The 19995-nt window shown below is 40.1% G+C and overlaps 2 protein-coding genes across 2 annotated transcripts in view; both read left to right on the top strand.

Moving 5' to 3' along the window:
• The first annotated feature begins 401 nt into the window (after nt 1–401).
• On the top strand, nt 402–11458 carry LOC124866008 (syndecan-2-like). Its single transcript, XM_047361587.1, has 5 exons — nt 402–691; nt 7341–7479; nt 7997–8208; nt 8447–8687; nt 8855–11458. Exons 1-5 carry the CDS (start codon nt 632–634, stop codon nt 9016–9018), a joined length of 816 nt encoding a protein of 271 aa, XP_047217543.1. The 5' UTR covers nt 402–631; the 3' UTR covers nt 9019–11458.
• A 2569-nt stretch (nt 11459–14027) lies between these two features.
• LOC124865352 (carboxypeptidase Q-like) overlaps nt 14028–19995 on the top strand; it is a 29784-nt gene continuing 23816 nt past the window's right edge. Inside the window, exons 1-6 of the mRNA XM_047360364.1 lie at nt 14028–14163; nt 14616–14763; nt 16037–16252; nt 16335–16451; nt 16514–16721; nt 16797–17004. Coding sequence (XP_047216320.1) covers nt 14616–14763; nt 16037–16252; nt 16335–16451; nt 16514–16721; nt 16797–17004 — 897 coding nt within the window. The 5' untranslated portion in view covers nt 14028–14163. The remainder of the gene's footprint in view (nt 14164–14615; nt 14764–16036; nt 16253–16334; nt 16452–16513; nt 16722–16796; nt 17005–19995) is intronic.

The following is a 19995-nucleotide window of genomic DNA, read 5'->3' as shown; positions in this document are numbered from 1 at the left end:
ACCTGGAAGCATCACTATCTGAGTTGCAACTCAAGAGATTAAACCTGTTTGATTTCTGATTGTTTATTAAACTTCTGTTTTTACTGGTTTTAAAAGGTTTATTGAGATTTACTTTCTATCAAACATGTCTTTTTAATTGCCCCCCGCCGCCTCCTCAATCAGTTCAGCTTTTTTCATACTTCATTAAAACGTTGAGATTTATAAGCAGGTAACTTTACTTAAGCGATTTTACTTTGGAAAATATATAAAGCAAATACAGCTGAAGCTACGTAGAACACGACGTACGTGTTCTAAAAAAAAAAAAAAAAAAGTATAAATACAAACGCGTCGTCAATCAATCAACAACAAACCTCTCCCCGCCAACGTCAGGCCGCGCTGACGTCATCGCGCAGCCACGCTGCACGGCCAGTCTCAACATCCACACAGGGGAACTTCGTTCCACAACGACCTGGGGAGTTGTTCCTGACGGAGCTAAGAGTGAAGCAAATAATTCACATTTACAGCATCAAAACGTGACGAGAACTTGGACCAGCTTTCTTTCCTTATCCGTCATCTGAAACATTTACTTTTTCTCTCTTTGTGGTTTTATCCTTAAGCTTAAGTACTTTTTTTTCGTTCTTTGGTCGTCAAGATGAAGAATCTGTGGCTTTTCTTCCTCCTCGGGCTGGCGACTGGGTTTATCAGCGAAAAGGTAACTTGTTTTATTTTTTCGGATTCTGGTTTCGCAACGTTAATGACAAACTTACGGCCTTGTTCTCATTTCACTTGGAAATTAGCTACGTTTGAGCCGTTAAAAGCCGTTTGGAAAAACGTCCAAAACGTTTGATTTTGTTCCGTTGGATTTCTGTTTTTCCCCAAACGTTTTTCCAGTAGGATAATCAAAGTTTTCCAGATCTTTATAAAGTGTATTTCCATGTTCTAAATTGTTTTCCCAGTATGTTTGTTTATTATATAGTCAGTTTTTTTTATTTATTTTTTTTAAATACACATAATGAATAGTTAAAACATAAATAACATTATCTAGTGGTAATTTGAACCACACAGTTACTAACATAGATGTTGGCTGATAATCATGCTGTGGATTGAAACCAAATTCAGGATTTCCACCAGCTGGTGTCAAGTTCACAAGTCTGAGCAGCCTCTGGCTACAAGCTTTGGCATTTAAACCGAAAGCCTGAACTCCCATTTATCATCCACTCTGGGCTTAGGGTTTATTATCAAGATTTGGTAGATTTAAAATAAATATGAATGTCTTGCCAGGATTAGATAGACAGGGTTCCCTGAGCATAAAACTTTGTTTCACTCTTCTACAGCTGTGCCAGTTGCATAGCAACTAGAAATGATGGGCAAAAAACAGATGTTTATTGTGTCAGTTAATAAAAATAAAGTCCCAGTTGCATGACTTGACTTTAAAAAAACATCTTAATTGAGAGCCATGGACCTCAGAAAAAGATTCTTTAAGATTTATGGACTGTGTATTGTAAAGGAAAGGGACCTGAAACCAGAGATCATGTTGGTAAATGAGGGGTGGGGAGCAAGACTTCTTTAGATCAGTGCCAGCAAAACCTTTCAGCTACTGAGCCACAAAATAACAGTAAAAAAGAAATTACAGGTATTTATAACATGAAGGCACTTTACCATTTAAATTTTTGGAACTGTTTTTTGTTTTTTTTTCATTTATTGTGATTCTGGTTTAATTCACTCGTCTCTACTGTCAATACAGATGCACCGAGTCGTCTGCCGGAATCGGCCAATTTTACCTTGATCCCCTCTGATCGGTGAACAGCATATCAGCAAAACAGAGAACTCCCGGCCTTTTCCGTCCATAAACGCATCGACCAACTGCATATACTTTGATTGTCTGTGCACGTTTTGGTAATTGGATATTCTTATCAGAAACTAGTACTAAAATCATACCACAAGTTGTTATTTAAAATGAACATTAAATAGTCAAATAAATTCAAGTAAAAGCATTGTTTTAATTTTGTGGTCAAAATTGGAGTGGGAATTAAATTTGGTAAAATTAAAGTTTCACATAATAAAAACAAAATTACTAGCAAAGCTAAACCAAAAGTTGGTTTTGCGGGTTGGCAGGAGAAGCAGCGAGAAGTGATGTCGCTATCCGGACTGGTAGCGCTCCAAAGTTTGCCAGAAGAAGTTACAATTTTGGGCTTTAAGAAGAGATTTTTGTAACAAACTTGGCAATAACAAGGACTTTTGACCGCGGTGAGGTTAGTTTAATATTGGATATTGGATATTTGTGCTCGTCAGCAGGTCTTGCTCCCGTTTGATCCGAGGCAGACCGTCTGATTACGGGCAGCTGCTCTCTGCCTGCTCCCTCCTCCTGCAGACGGTGGTTTCGCTAAAGGGCCGTCAACAAATTTCTGAACCAAACACGCTGTTTCATGGTGGTTTTGTTCTGTGTTTTGGGGAAAATGTTTCTGCGTCTGAACAGCTGATTTTATGTGTGATCAGTTGGTTTAGGGTGTTAAATACAGCCGCCATGTCTGCGTGTAATTCAGAAAGCTGATGTGTCCCTTTTCTTTTCTTCTCTTCTCTTTTCTTTTCTTCCAGCCTTCAGGCATTGTTTATGATTTGTAAATAGTAATATTGTATTTCGGTTTTATGCGCCCCAGCCATTGTGGTCCTTAATATTATTGGAGTCGCTCTTGACTTTTATTAAATTTTCCCTGCACCACATTAGGGAAAACCTTCTCCTGCTTCCATGGCCAATCAGTGAACAGCAGTCTGGTCACATGTTGGCCCCACTCGGACCTGCTCAGGAGCAGGGACCAAAAAACTAGGTACCGGTACGGACAATGGAAATGCTCGAGCCGAATGGAGTGGAGCCGGGCTAAATCAATCCAGTGGAAAAGGGGCATTCATTTGTTTTTTCTTTACCAGTTATTTTATGTTATTACTTTAAACATACAAAAGAAAATCCAACCAAAATGTAAAGTTTCTAAATGTGTTACGTAGTTTAAAAAGAAGGTATTTTTTTGTTTTTTACTTTTTGATTTCTGATTAGAAATCCAGTTACCAAATCATGCACGGACATTTTGTATTTTTTCATAATCTAGTTAAAATCATACAAGGGTTGGAGATACATGCTTTGATGCATACATGAGGATAAACTTGTAAATCCTTCATTTTCAGTTGAGTTCAAAGCCAACACGTCTATCAAAGAACCGTTATTTTTCTCTAGCAAGTGCTGCAGTTGTTAGGAACCAAAAACCTAATCGGTCAAAATGGTCAGGTCAGCCCAGAATAGCCTGTTCGCTGCATTTCTAATTGTAATTTTTCTTTCTACTTTTTCTCCGGGACGCCAGAAACATAAATTTTCCCAAAATGGTGGCTGGTATTTATGTCCCCATTCTGCTCAGATTCCTCCTTACCTCATGTCTCTAATACAGGCTCCAGGCCTAAATTGCAGGGTGTGATGGGTTGCACTATAGTTCTCCCTGTGTGGTTGAGTTGGCTGAAGAGCAAGTGGTTCCGTCAGCTAGTGATGCCGCTCTCCCCTGAAAGCAGAACGCAGAGGCAAGCGTTTTGCCCATGCCAACATGTGGGCCGGTAGTTGTGTCATTTTCTGGATGGATGACTCACAGTGAGTCCTTCTGGGCTAGTTTATGCGAGCACGTTTCTGCACGGAGCACACGTCGTTTTCCACCATACCACACAAGGAAGGAGGAAGATGGTGACACATTCTCACATTGTTTTTGAAGAGTCGTTTTATGGCACTCCCAAAACATTCACGTGGCTGTGAAATGATTCTTCCACTGCGCAATAAAATGAGATCTAATGAAATCTAAATAAAAGGAGACTGTTGTATTGCTCTTGCATCTTATACTGCTCTATATTTACTCTCACTCACTTAAAACTGTGCACATATATTTATATTATATTGTAGATATGTTTATACTGTTTAATTTGTATTGTATTGCACCGACTACGCCAAAACAAATTCCTTGTATGTCCAAAAACGTACTTGGCAATAAAGCTTTTCTGATTCTGATTCGGACCCTCCTGGGTGAGGTGTGCTGCTGTGTATCTGCAGTTTCAGAAGTAGTTACAGCATTACTGTTTCCAAAAGTTTCTGAAGCTGTTAAAGAACAGATACCTTAATGTTGAGGGGTCAACTTCAGGGTATCTGTTTGGACATTTAGTTTTTTGTGGCCTTGATCAAACATGCACCTTCTTTACACAGCATTGTGTAAGGCAGGTATCTGGATGATGATGAGAGGCTCTCTGTTTGCTTTGGCTTGTTACACAATCTCTCTTGTCTCTGCTCGCTGGCTTCCATCTCCCGGGAGAAATATTTATATATTATCCCCAGAAACACACGATATGGGGGTTGCTAGATTTTATAACCCCCTCTTCTAACACACTTCCCCCGGCTGAATGTTTAAATAGCTGTACTGCTCTGCTCCAGCTGTTTCCAGTAAACTGTCGCCATTTGACAAAGCTTTAGGAAACCACACTAGTATATACGGTATGTATATGGCATGTGTGCGTGTTTTCCAGATGTTTGACTTTTGTGTCGCAACTTCAAGTAAACACTGACAACAGTTATCTTTCAAGGGATTCATGGAGGATTGACTTTGTTACATTTTGGTTTATATGTTTTATAATGTTTCTACAGTTGGTAGAAAAGACAGCAAGTAGGAGGAAATCAACCTTTTTATATGCAAGTTTTTTTCAAAATGCACATATTTGCTTTTTACTGGGCAATACCAAGTTCCAGATTCCCAATTTTCTTTTTAGTTACTTATAAAATGAGTTAGATTTAGCAATTAAATGTAACACGTTGACCATAAAGAAAAATATTTTCTGCAGATACATTAAAGTAGCAGTAGTAGTTTTTTAATTTAGTTTTCAACCTGCTAATCAAGGAAACAGTTGGGAGGTTTCTGGAGGGGAGATATAATTTCTTTCTTTTGGTTTGTTTTGTGCGGTCATGTATGTGCCAGATTGTTGTTGCACAATATGAGAGAAGCATGCAATTGCAACGTTATTGTTGAATGGTGCAATGAATAAGTTGCAATAAATCCACATTTACCTTCCTTTTTTCCCCTTTTGTATAATCATGATGTCCACACCACTCTATGTAAGATGTAACATCATTCACTAAAGTCTGCGGTCTATCATTTCAACAGACTCTAGATTAAAGTCAAACTTGTTTTTGGATCCCTAAAAGGTCCTGCTTTTGAGGCAGCAAAGTCAGTACTGTGCAGAAATATTCATATCCACAGAGCCTTCTCACCTTTAGTCACCAAGTGCAATGTGGTGCTTTTCTTTAGCGCCAACAGGGAAGCAGGTCAGAGTTGATGGGAAGATGGATGGAGCTAATTACAGGGCAATCCTTGAAATCATCCTGGTAGAGGCTGAAGAAGGCTTGAGACTGAGGATTTGGAAAATTGCTCTTAACAGAAACAATATATCCCATTAGACTGAGACTGAATTAATTTACATGAGAAGGAAAGGACAAAAACTCCAAACTGTGCAAAGCTGTTGGAGATGTAACGTAGAAGACTTCCAGCTAGTTCTACAAAGTATTGATTCAGTAGGGAAGAGCACAAATGCATGTCACACTTCTTTTATTTCTCTGATTTTTTTTTTTTTTTTTATGCATATCTTCTTTCTTTCACTTCACCATTTTTGCACAACTTGTTGGTCTATTAATAAAAATAGAACTCTAAAGTTTGTAGTTGTCCTGCGACTAAATGCAGAGCAGTCCAAGAGCTATGGAAGCCATTATAGACTTAGATCTTCTCTCTTTGCAGCGCCTCAAATGCAATAGACAACTGACTCTAACTTCAGTTGGAGAGTTTGAAGGGAAATCTTAAACAGTTTAAAGCTGGCATCTCTTTATTTATTTGCACAGTCTCTGAATTTAAAGCCATTTGATCTAATTGTTGGAAATGAATATAGTATCTGTTAAAATAAGATAAAAGCTACACCCTGGATGTGTGTTCAGGTGTTTTTGTTTGGACAGGCATATCGTCTGGATTTGTAATTGCTGGTTAAAAACCGTTGGGATGGAGAAGCATCTTGTGTTACTTTAGTCAGGCTGTTTACATTTTGCTGACAGCCTTTAGAAATGACTGTTAATGATTTTCTCTTTCTCCACGCTGTGAGCACATTTGGCTTGTTTCATATTCTCTTCATATAAATTATTTGTCTCTAAGAGATCGGGCCAACAGCTATTAGGACCAGAGCTGCTTACAGTTTATACACTCCTTAAACATGAGTTCATTGTTTTGTAGACCCGGTCCATCGAACCCCTTAGGCAGGAGCAATAGGAATGTAGTTACTGTTCTAGTCGGTTTCAAACGGTGTCTTTAGTTGTTTACGTTCTACTTTCTTCCTGAAGCTGATGTTGACAGGGGAAGATTTCTGCTCTTTGTAATGCCAGCTTCAAGTGATAGACAGTAATTGTAGTAACAGAATCATTCACCGTTTCACACACCTTTGTTGTCTTCAGCACCTGTTTTGTTGGACAAAGATGTTTTTCTGTCCCTCTTCTTCCGCTCTCGCCCTCTTCTTTCTCCTCTCTAACTCTCTCAGCACCTGTGTTAGTGGAAGCATAGTATACATACCAGACATAGCTGAAGTCTCAATGGCCCATATTCATCCATGTCTCTGTGTGTGTGTGTGTGTGTGTGTCTTTCTGTCTTAACACCAACTGTGTGATTTCCCTCTTTCTTTCACTGTTTAATTTCAGTCATCATGAGACTTTTCCTTTTGGTTTTCCATTTTGCCTGCCTGGGGTGTTTGAAGTATCAACTCCTCGCCGCCTGGGTTTTACATGTAGGTTCTCATCGGTTTTTAGCACGTCGCTTTTGCTTAGTGTTGGGTTGCTAGGAGGGTTTCCAGAGCAACAGCGACCTTTTTTAAAGTGTGTATTCGCTCTGTTCTGTGTGTTGTCTTTGAAGCTTCTCTCTCTCCCACCTCCCTCCTCTTAAAAACACGTAGATCTCATCTGTCTGGCTCTGGGGAGTATCACAAATTACAGTCATGACACATAAAATGAGCCTGAATCCAGTTCAGACCCACTGATCATACAATAGAATGGCTGCAGCACACACCATGCTTTCTCTCACAGACAGCAGTCCACACTTCTAACATATTTGGCCTGCATACATCATTGGCAACGAGAGGTATTGTCTTACTCTAGAGCTGCAGAGGTTTTCATATGGTTTCAATTAGTGGGTGGATTTCTGCAAGTGTGAATTTATGTCCATCAGCATCCCTCGTTTCCTTTTTTTTTTTTTTTGCCTTTCTTTGTATGCCTCCCTTTTAAATTAGCTTGCTGTTGTTTTTTTTCTTCCCTCTTCCAGCTCACTGTAGTGTCCCAGTTGACTACTTCCTTAGCAGATGACCTTTACATAGAGGAACCAGGGTCGGGTGACCTCCCTGTTGATGATGAAGATGGTAGAGATGATGAATCTGGCTCTGGATCAGGGTCTGGAGACTATGGTAAGAGTGATTATAGCTTTTTTAAATTTTATTTCAATACAAAATACAACATTTTCAAAATAGTTTATTAAATCAGGGCTAAATGGAGCCATGAAGCTTACCAATCTCCACACAGTACCTGCATTTGATAATATATTAAGATTTATTCATATTTAATGGTGCTTTTGAGGAACCAACAGTGGAGAAAATAGTTAAACAATCATACTGATAAAACTGTCGATGCTGATTACTGCAACATATTCTACATTAAAGCATACGTGATGCTTCAAAGTAGAATATTTAGGACTAACTGCTTATTTCAGCTTTTACTTTTTTTTTAATTGCATATCATATGAAATCATTATCATGATTAAAATCAACTTCTCATACTGTAGTTCAGCAGATATAGATCAATTTTGACATTTTGTTTCTACCATCAGCAGCCATTAATATTAAATCTGTCAAAAAGCTGTTGCTCTCTGTCTCAATAGTCTCCTTTTGAATGGCTTCTTACACCTAATATCTACTTTCATCCCAGGTTTCAGTATCTCCTCAAATGAAGAGGAAGGATCCAGGTTCCTGAACCACTCCAATACCATCCTATACAAAAAGGAGCTGCCACTTCCAGCACGGCCAACGGCAGACTCTGCTCCCAACCCGTCCACCACAGCAGCAGACAGGCAGGATCCAGCACCTACAGCGGAGAACACTGGGAAGTCTTTTCCTGTTGACGGCAACAGGTCTGATCAGGTACAACAGCCAGGCATCTGAATTCATTCGAATTTTAATAAAAACAAAATCCGCTGGTTTCTTGTTTTTGATGAACTATTCAAGTGATGTAATTTCTGGGGGAGTTTTGTGTGTTTTCTTACATTAGTGTTTAAACAATAGGGAAACTGGCAGTGTCACACTAATAGAAAGACAAAAAACTTGATCATCTATTAGTTTGATTTTGTTTTCAGGTGTATAATGTCTTCTATCTATTTAGATCCCAGACTCAACATCCAACTGGATCAATGAATCTCCGAGTCCCAGCTTCACACCTGTCAGTCACACTGACTTTAGCCTTCCTGTGAATGAAGATGTCAAAGAGGAACGCAGAGTCTTGATCGAAGTGGTCAACAGTGACGCTATTCCCAATAATGGAAAAGACAGCCAACGACATGGCCTGAACTCTCCAGAGGAAGTCACCTCTGAGAACCTATGGCAAAGGACAGAGGTTCTTGCAAGTAAGGATAGTCTTATTATAGGTTTATAAGTTAGTCAGATTTCAGAGTAAAAAAAAAAATTTATTAGTATTTATTTATCTTTCAAAGAATAGCTGTGTCACAGCACTACATTTGAGGTGGAGTCTGCAAAGATAGCCTCATTTTTCTATTGTTTCTGTCCTCTTCAGCTGTGACTTCCTGTGGAGTGGTCGGATTGCTTTGTGCCCTTTCCCTCCTGCTCCTCCTCGCCTACCGCATGAAGAAGAAGGATGAAGGAAGTTACGATTTGGGAGACACCAAAATGTCTGCAACAGCTTATCACAAAGCACCCACCAAGGAGTTCTATGCCTGAACTGACCAACTGGGACAATCTAACGTGGAGTCAGGCTCCTGCCAAACAGGACTAAACATGGATCTATAAACAGCTGCAGAAGATTCCTTCAGAAGAAGTTCAAAGTCTCTGCTCTCCTCCAGCGCAGAAGATATACATTTTTTTTTCCTTCCTTCCCATCTGCTTGTGTTTGCCATCATTTTCTGCTTTCCTCTACTTAATGCTCAGCTTTCTGTGCAGAAAGGGTCACAAGGAAACAAATGCCTTATTCCTAAAATGCATTTGTATCATTTCTTTCCTAGGATGGACCTTGGCATAAATATTCATTCTGCATATTTTGTTTTGAAAAGAAATCTTTCCTTTCGCTATCAGACTGGACTACAACTGTTCTAATTTTGTACGCTTGTCAAATTAAAACTTGTTCTAACACTGTTCCTTCAGACCCACACAGCTGAATCACACTGTAATTCATGGTCCTTTTTTTAAAGGAGTTCAACAAGATGATTGAGGATGAAAGAAACGTTCCGTTTTTTTGGTCGCTTTAAATTCAAACGGTACTACATATCTTTGTATTACAGAGGGTCCTTGGAACAAACCCTTCTCTCTATGAGGTCATATTTGCTTTCGTTAGTTAACGTCTTTGTTATATTTTGTTTTGTGTATGCTTCTTTGTTGAAATTCATATTTTTGTTATTAGAAAGAATCTTTTCATAAGCTGCCCAATATTGCCAAAAGAGATTTTGCAGGTGCAAGTGCAGATCTTTATTTTTATTTTAATCTTTTCCCTGCAGATATTGAACACTTATTGAAACAGACTAAATACAAACACTCTTTACCTTTTTGTTCTAAAAAACGATCTCAGCAGAATTAGAAACATGTTCGAGGTAACATTTCTTCAAGAGATTTCCATTCCATAAAGATTTCTCCAACTTGGTGAGTTCTGCAGGCATGTGGGACAGGTAGAGCCAAAGCTAATGACTATGATTCAGAACCCACAGAAGTGACCAAAGTGTGTGGTGACAGCCAAAGCACATTCCCTCCTGACTGTCCACTGTATGCAGCTGTGAACGAGGGTTTGGAGATAAAGTGAAAGCATCTTAAGTTACTTATTATTTTAGTGTCAGTTACAAAAGTCTGTTTCTCAACTACAATATACATTTTGTTTGGCTGATATGCATGTACATAGGTTTTATAGGCTTATTACTGGGTTTTTAAACTTTACCTCAAATGGCCAAAGAAGCATAGCGGAAGCTGCAGTAATAATATATAGGTAACAGCAATGACAAGAGGGTGGTATTCCTTTTTATTAGCACATACATATACACCCAGCTGATGCAATATTTTAGTAGGAAGGTTAGAAGTTGTAATATGTATTGACTTTATTTACTTACTGCATATAATATGTTGAAGATTGTTTCATAGATGCTTCTTAAGGCAGAAAATGTTTCCTTTATCAGAAGGACGGAGATCAGTGGTTGATACAGAGAGGATGGCGCATCTACGGTTACTCCTCTTCTTCAAGGTGTCACCAAAATGATAGATTTCAAGCTTTTTGAAGATTTGATTATGTCTTCATAAAATATGAATTACTGAATTTCTGTGTTGGCTTTTCATGTCTCATTTCATTTTTGTTTTTTGGTTACATTTAAGTGAAAGGTCATTGTCTGTCATTTTCCAGATTAGTTGTGTTTTTTTTTTTGCAGTTTGTGTTCGTGGAAGAGACACTATGAAGTTCTCTCAATGCAAATGCAAACTACCTATTCACTGTAGCTGGAATAAGCGGGAGGATGCGGTCACTGACCAACTGTTAACGTGGTGTTCAGCGAACACTAGAACCGCCAGTGCCTTTTGCAGTGCTTTCATTTGCTGTGCTGTTACAGTATTCGTGTCTGAACTTTGAGCTGCACTCAATCAAAATCGACTTTCTCTGGTTTAGATGTCACTGTGGCAACACTGTCCAGAAAACCTCATCGTAAAAACCAGAACCAGGGTAAACTGTGACTTTTTACTGCAATGTAGTAGGTAATGAGACACAGTGATATCTTTCAGGTTAAACAGCAAGTAAATTACACTTTAATTTATACATGATTTATACAGACTCTCTTCTCAAATTACCACAGTATGCCAGTGATACTTGGGAATAGTTCAGAAGATGCTTTTTACCTCTTACCCAGACTGTTTTTATTGTAGCTGACGAGCTTTTCACTGTTAATTTTGCAGCATCAATATCATTTATTTAAAAAGTATAATAAAATAGTACAAAACTAAAATGGAGCATGCTCAGAGTAATGATTAACTTTATCATTGTTGGTGTTGAATGGACTGAATTGTCAAATTATCAATAGTCAAACAGTTGTGTGAGCATCAACTCACCGAAAAGGGCTGATGAATTGTGGCGGAGCTGTATTCTTGGTAGATCTCATAAAATTCGCTGCCAAATAAAAATGTGACTTTAATACAATGTTGAAAGTGCCTAATTTATTTAATTTTTTGTAAATATGGAGTTTTTGCATAAGCAAAACAATGATGTGGATCCAACATTTTGCCAGTTGAACAATCTTCTTACAAACACCTCTTTTTTTTTTTTTTCACCCATTCTATAAATCTGCATCACTCTGTTTACCTCAGGATTGGTATTTACATTGCTGTATGTCACGCCTAAATGTTTCAGAGTATCAAACACATTTAATATCAAAGACAGCCATAGTAAATTCAAAAAACCTTTTTCAAATGATTTCATTTATGACAGGGAAATGCTATGATGTGTGATAAAAATCACCTTGTTAAATCATGACTAACCTGTGAATAACTCCGTTTTTGGAAAGCTGATGTCAATTTCTGTACCCACTCTTTTAGAAACGTTACATCGAGCATAAAACTAACAGCATTTCAGAAAAACAACACAATACATAAAAGCAGTGGTGTGGTCTGAGCAAATCCACCTCTGAATGGGTAAAAAAACAAAAGTTTTAAGTTTGAGATGCTGTATCAGGACCTTAAACTGGGCCTTCGGACTTAAAAATCTTCCAAAGTGGCTAACTGAAATCAATTTTTGAAAGAAGCGTCAGAAAAAATTCCTTCCAAGTGATGTAGAAGACTCACCAGTTATCACAAGCACTTGATGCCATGGAGGGTGGCACAAGCAGTTATTAGGTTAAGGGTGCAATTACTTTTTCACGAAGATGGATAAATGAACTTCACATTTGAAGTTTTCATTTTGTTTACTCTGGTTTTGTTCATCTGATCTTAAAATAAGTTTGATCTGACATGTTTAGGTGTAATAAAAAAGCAGAAACAAAAAAAATCTTTAAGGGGCAAATACTTTCTCACTACACTTTACTTGCACTTTATGGTTTAAAATGTAGGAAAACAACACTGGAGGTTAAAGTTGTAACTTCTGTTCCCTATGTTTATTACTCCCATTGTTCTATTGTTTTTACAAATGTAATTGTAAAAGAGAAATTGTCTGAAGCTTCTATGTCAAACTAGTTAATTAGCATTTTACTTTTTCCTAATGATAAGTTTTTCAGTAACAAGTGATGTCGGAGGGAACTCCAGAACTCACACACACATAAATAACGGGGTAAATCGTGCCAAAGTCTAACTTTCCCATGTAAGAAAGCAAACATCTAAAAGTAAATTACAAGTTTTAAAAAAAAACTTCACATAAGCTCACTTTGTATAAAAGTAGGTTGTGTGAAGCAAAGTTAATTTGGGTGGAACACTTTAAGTGATTGCAGAGGAATGCTGGAGATTAGTGGTAAAGAAAGCTGGAGGATGTAAACCACAGATTGGGATGTGGGCAGATAAGTGCTGTGTTTTTTGCACTGCGGACACAGTTCTTTCCAAGCATTGGGCATTATTATGGCAACTGAAAGGTTTATAAGACAATTAAGGGTTACATATTTAGCTGTGAAGCAATTACTAGGAACCTGCACTAATCCAGAAGTACCAACACCAGATCAGACCTCGGGTAATACACAGTCTATTGCATATAGTTACATCTCACTCATGCATTTTCAAGTTTACTTTAATTCAGCTACAGCAAATGTTTTAAGTTCTTGCTGATTATTTTGTTTGTAATATTTTGAAATGTATATATTTCTATTTAGCGTTAATTCACAAGGCATGCAGGTCCAGTTTGCATCCAGTTATATTTGTATCTAATTTGGTCTGAACTCAGTCAACAATGTCAGTTAAAAGCTTTGTCCAAAAAAAGAGACCCAGCTAAACCAAAAAGCACAGAAGCCATGGTAGCTATAGTCCTGCCAATGGATGCAGTGAAATACAGGGACATTACAACAAGAGTACCTTCTATGGGAAACAAAAACAAAGCAATCAACGTTATGGCTCCATAAATGCCTCTAGTGAGGCACAACTAGAGCATGAATTACTGAGCCAGGTGTTTTTTCCATGAATGTATTGTAATGACTTCTCTACATGCTCTACAGCTTTAGTAATTTTTCTACACACATTTCCTTCAGTCATAAACAAACTGTTTTTCTGTATTTTTACAAACCTTTCATGTAGTTTGATTCAAAGCATACATGTTATAGACATCCATGCTTTATTTTGTTGTTTTTTATTATTATTGTTTTTGTCCAAAAAGATCGCTGGTTAAATACCTAAATTTGTAAACCTTTTTGAGTTAAACAAAAAAAAAAAAGGATTTAGTGGTGAAGCAGGATAGAAAAAGTACAAATAGTTTTGTTTTTAAAACTGTCATTAAAGTTATGTGTGATACTGCAATGCACTATTGAGAGATAAAACACATAACAAAAGAGAAAATCTTTCCGGGGACGCCTCTGTTTTCAGCAGAACCTTAAACTTAAGGTTGCAATTGCAGCAAATGTTTCTCTCAAAGTGAGTGATGCACAAGCAATACATCACAAATAGCTACTACTAGTATTAATCTGTCTTCAGTCTTTGAATTCTTTAAAGATAGTTTTTAAAAATAAAGTTACAGCTATTGGATAAAATATGATTTTAAATACACGTGCAAAATAAATGAAAATAGAAACAAATACTTTTATTGTGAAAGCAATCCCACCGGAAGTTCACATATACCACAAAACAAAACGAAAACAGAGATTAAAGTCCTGAATCTCTGCGATGCATCCGGCCAACTTGTAAGATCTCGAAACGTCAAAGATAACAACCTCAAGGGTTCGTGTTTGCAGCCTTTTATTATGGTTTCTATTGTAAATTTGACGTGAATTGTTTCTCTGATTTATCAGCTGTTTAAATGCATTATCAGTTTTTTGTTTTTTTTTATGAGAATCACGTGTTATCTATTTGTGTTTGGTTTTTAATGAGAGCTGACTTCCAGTTGTACATCTGTTTCCATGGTGTGGCTCAGATCAGTGTTTTAATGGATACCGAGCTCGCATTTTACTGCTAAGCTTCTTACTGAAGGTAAAAGCTGTTTAGAGGTAAAAACATTTGATCAGTCCTCCAGCTGTAAGCGAGCCATCTATGTGCTGTATGGACTGCTATTAAAGCTGTAATTACACAGTTATACTGTTCAAAATCACAGTTACAGAAAATGTATTCTGTAAATGTTATTGGTTTTATTTCTAATAATGTTTTGTAATCACTTTGGCGTTTTATTCCCACAGATGGCACTAAAGGTGAGACTGAATTGTCTCCTTCCCGTCCTTACGTCTCTCCTGTTGTCACTGGTTATTGACAGCCATCCTCTCTCTGAGCGCATTTTTAGTTCAACAGATGCAATCAGGGCTGCATCTAATGAAACCATAAAGAAAGGTAACCCATACTCCTGAACAACCAGTTATTTTTACAGATAAATGCACAAATCATGGTGGCCTTCATATTTAACTTTTCTTTTTTGGTTTTGGACACACCTGTGGTATCAAAAAACACACCTAACCTGTTTGTTTGATATAATATCTACATAACCACTTGCATGTGTCCACAATAATGGTCAAAAGACAGTGAAAGTAGTGAAAAGATTTTAAAGCAAAGCCACTGCTCCATTTAAAAGCTAAATAATACTGTGCCTTGATCATTTTTTGATATTTCAGCTAATGGCTCACTCCCTGGGGCGCCATTCCATCAGAGAGAATCATGTGTACTAGGAAAAAAGAAAAATATTGGAATAGCTGCACCCAAATGAGTTTTTTAATGCTAACTTGCATGTGTAGTCAGTAGGGAGTGGGCTCCTCCTGTGTTCTTTGACTCCATAATACTTTGATATACAAAGGAGTCTATGGTCAACTCCATGTTTGCAAGGTCCTGCCCTGGTCATGTGGTTGCAAAACCAGCCCAAAGTCGCCACCCCTCCATCATCATGTTTGACAGTTGGTATGGGGTGTTGGTGCTGAACTCCGAACATGGTGCTGTCCATTATGGTCAACCACCATTATTTTGGTCTTGGTTGTTGTTGAAGTCTTGTGGTTCATTCAGAAGCAACTTTGTAAACCTAGGTTTTCCCGCCATATTGTCTTTAGAGAAAAGAGTCTTTTTCCCGGTAACCCCTCTAAACAAAGACTTGTTCAGTCTTTTTCTGATGATTCTTCATGAATTGTACTATTTAGCATGCGGCCTCCTGTATATTCTGAGCATTACATGGTCTGAGCATGGGGTGAATTTTCTGGGGCAAACTCTTCCAGGAGGATTTTCAGCTGACTTACATGTTTTCTTCTTGTGACCTTTTTCTCTGTTTGACTCGAAGTTGATTAGAAATGGCCTTTTAACCTTTCACTGTTCGATGGGCTGCAGCAGTTGCTTTTCTGAGATCATTACTGATGTCTTTTCTCTTTGCCGTTATGTTAATACTTAAATCTATGATCCGGACCAGTAAACTGCCAAAGCTTCTTTTATAGAGGAGGGTCGCACTTCCCAATGATCATTAATAAATTATATTTAATTGCTTTGATTATAACTGTTTCTGTTTATTCATGAATATATCCAAGTTATTGTTGATGTAATACAGTTAAAAAACAGTTTGTTCTGCTGTAAAGTTAGTGAAATCCTTATCAATAAAAATACTTACAGCTCAAGTTCTTTTTGAATCCAGCTCCAGACATAGCAGCAGAGGTGGGACGATATGCTGATTTGGCCAAACATATCATTGAGCTAGCTGTTTTTGGTGCTGCCCAGAACCGTTCCTACAGACGGCTGGCTGACTTCACTGACACTGTAGGGAACCGGGTCAGTGGGTCACAGAACCTGGAAATGGCTATCAAATACATGCACAATGCCATGACCCAGGATGGGCTGGATGTTCATCTGGGTGAGTTTGGAATTTATTACTGAGTTGTTTTCCAAACTATTTCATTGTGTCATTTTGTATTTGTGTGTGGTTTGCTCAACAGAACCAGTAAAAATCCCTCACTGGGTGAGAGGGCAGGAGAGTGCAGAGATGATTATGCCCAGGGCCAAGAGCCTGGCTATACTAGGGCTTGGCAGCAGTGTAGGAACCCCTCCAGAAGGTAAAGGTTAGACTTTATTAAATTGTGTTAATCTGTTCACTGAGTCATTCTTATCTGTTCAGGTGTTAAGGCTGAGGTGTTGGTGGTTCAGTCTTTTGAGGAACTGAAGCGTAGAGCCAGCGAGGCCGCAGGGAGGATTGTGGTTTTTAACCAGCCTTTTATCAGCTACGGCGAGACGGTTTCTTATCGTGCTTTTGGTGCTTCAGAGGCAGCTAGACTGGGAGCTGTGGCCACACTCATTCGATCTGTCACTCCTTTCTCTATTAACAGGTATTTGTTCCCTTTCACTATCCAGTGCCTGTCGTAAAGGCAGATACATTTCCATCGTCGTGTTTTTCCTTTTAGTCCTCACACAGGCTCTCAGACCTACCAAGAGGGGGTGAAGAGAATCCCCACAGCCTGCATCACAGTGGAGGACGCTGAGCTGATGTGGCGTTTGGCCCAGAACAAACAGAAGATCGTAGTTAGACTCATAATGGGAGCCCAGACTCTGCCAGATGCTGACTCTTTTAATACAGTCGCTGAGATAAGAGGCTGGCAGCACCCAGAGCAGGTAGCACTCACTCATATATACCTGCATGACATACGGTATTTATCTCCGTAGACCATCAGGCTGGAGCCTCTCCCTTTGTATTTCAAACTAGAGGTTTTAGTGGTAGGGTAATCTTATTGGGTGGATAATCTGACTTGCATGGAAAACCTAAAATAATATTGTCTATAGTAAACTATTCTTAAACCGTTCATGTCTAAGACGTTTTTCTCAATGTCCCTAGTTCAGCATGTTGGACAAGGACTGTAAGGCGTCACCGGGATGTGCTGACCAGAGATTTCCCAAACGGTTTGGTCAGCCTTTATTTTGCGACAGTTATCTGAACTTTCCAGGGACCACTATCACACAGGAGATTTCTGCTGTGTAAACAGTATAATTTCCATGTTCACAAATGACCAACATGTAATTATTTGAATTAGGATTTAGTTAGGAATAATATAAAATCAGATAAATTATTTTCAAAAGAGTGAGAACTGAATATTCCTCCTGTTGCAAAATGGACTTTTTTTTCAAATAAAAACACAATACATTTTGTGTCTTTTTATGGCAGCAAGAACTCGTACTCGTACTCATCGTCTTCCGCTTTATCCGGGACCGAGTCGCGGGGGCAGCAGACTCAGCAGAGACGCCCAGACGTCCCTCTCCCCAGACACCTCCTCAAGTTCCTCCGGGGGGAGCCCAAGGGTCTCCCAGGCCAGCCGAGAGACATAGTCCCTCCAGCGTGTCCTGGGCCGTCCCTTGGGCCTCCTCCCAGTGGGACGTGCCTGGAACACCTCCCGAGGAAGGCATCCAGGAGGCATCCGGTATAGATGCCCGAGCCACCTCAACTGGCTCTTCTCGATGTGGAGGAGCAGCGGCTCTGCTCCTCACCCTATCTCTAAGGGAGTGCCTGGCCACACTACGGAGGAAGCTCATTTCAGCCGCTTGTATCCGGGATCTTGTTCTTTCGGTCATGACCCAAAGTTCATGGCCATAGGTGAGGGTAGGAACGTAGACGGACCGGTAAATCAAGAGCTTCGCTTTTCGGCTCAGCTCTCTCTTCACCACAACGGACCGGCACAGCGCCCCCATCACTGTGGCAGCCACACCGATCCGTCTGTCGATCTCCGGCTCCATTCTTCCCTTCACTCATGAACAAGACCCCGAGATACTTAAACTCCTCCACTTGAGGCAGGAACTCCCCTCCAACCTGAAGAGGACAAGCCACCCTTTTCCGGTCGAGAACCATGGCCTCGGACTTGGAGGAGCTGATCTTCATCCCAGCCGCTTCACACTCAGCTGCGAACCGCCACAGCGCATGCTGTAGGTCTTGGCTAGAGGGGGCCGTCAGGACCACGTCATCTGCAAAAAGAAGAGACAAAATCCTCTGGTCCCCAAACCAGACCCCCTCCGGCCCTTGGCTGCGCCTAGAAATCTTGTCCATAAAAGTTATGAACAGGACCGGTGACGAAGGGCAGCCCTGCCGGAGTCCAACATGCACCGGGAACAGGTCCGACATAGTGCCGGCAAACTCCTGCTCCGCTTGTACAGAGACCGGATGGCCCCTAGTAAAGGGCCCCCGATTCCATACTCCTGGAGCACCCCCGACAAGGCATCACGAGGGACACAGTCGAATCCTTTCTCCAGGTCCACAAAACACGTGGACCAGTTGGGCAAACTCCCATGAACCCTCGAGTACCCTGTAGAGGGTATGGAGCTGGCCCAGTGTTCCACGGCCGGGACGAAAACCACACTGCTCCTCCTGAAGCCGGGGTTCAACTATCGGCCAGACTCTCCTCTCCAATACCCTGGCGTAGGCCATCCCAGGGAGGCTGAGGAGTGTGATCCCCCTGTAGTTGGAACACACCCTCTGGTCACCCGTGTTATGAAGGGGGACCACCACCCCAGTCTGCCAATCCAGAGGTACTGTCCCATCCGCCACGCAATGTTGAAGAGGCGTGTCAACCATGACAGCCCCACAACATCCGAAGACTTGAGGTACTCAGGGCGGATCTCATCCAACCCTAAAGCTCTGCCACCGCGGAGCTTTTTAATCACCTCGGTGACTTCAGCCTAGGTGATGAAAGAGTCCAACCCCGAGTCCCCAGCCTCTGTTTCCACCACGGAATGCGTGATGGCAGGATTGAGGAGATCCTTGAAGTACTCCTTCCACCGCCCGATAATGTCCCCAGTCGAGGTCAGCAGCTCCCCTTCCCCACTGTAAACAGTGTTGGCAAAGCACTGCTTCCCCCTCCTGAGGCGCCGGAGGGTTTGCCAGAATCGCTTTGGGGCCAGCCGGTAGTCCTTCTCCATGGCCTCACCAAACTCCTCCCAGGTCTGAGTTTTTGCCTCTGCCACCACCCCAGCCGCGGCACGCTTGGCCCCATGGTACCTGTCAGCCGCCTCAGGAGTCCCACAAGCCAACCACAGCCGATAGGACTCCTTCTTCAGCTTGACAGCATCCCTTACTGCCGGTGTCCACCAGTAAGAACTGTCCTTTGATATTTTAGTTATGGCCATGAGTCTTACATGGTAGAGGCCACCGTGGGCAGATTACAAGGTTGCTGGACTCTATGATGTACTGTGTGAAGCATAATTTACAACTGAGTCAGCCTGGTAGTACAGAGGATGTATAACAAGAAGAGAAGAGTTAAGCCCAAAATTATTCATACAAGTGACCAACTTAAAGTAATATTTTTGTTGTTTTAGAGTGGCTCAGCTAGGTTCCAACTTAAATCTGATAGAGAAACTGTGGAACAAGCTAAAGATTAGGGTAATGGCAAGGAGGCCTTCCAACCCCAAAGGCTTGGAGCTCATCATTAAAGATATATCATCAAAACACAAGTGGAAACAAGCAAAAAAAAAAAAGAAAACTGGTCAGCAGTTATATGAAGGTGTTGACTACTGAAATGCCAATAAAGATTTTTCCATTGATTTTTGAAAAGGGCATAAATAATATTCAACCTGCTTATTTTAATAAGACATAAGTACTTGAATTTCTTTTTTTGATTGATT

Source organism: Girardinichthys multiradiatus, chromosome 3, assembly GCF_021462225.1.
Source record: "Girardinichthys multiradiatus isolate DD_20200921_A chromosome 3, DD_fGirMul_XY1, whole genome shotgun sequence".
In the NCBI taxonomy this organism is placed as follows: domain Eukaryota; kingdom Metazoa; phylum Chordata; class Actinopteri; order Cyprinodontiformes; family Goodeidae; genus Girardinichthys; species Girardinichthys multiradiatus.
This window is presented reverse-complemented; position numbering and strand designations above follow the sequence as displayed.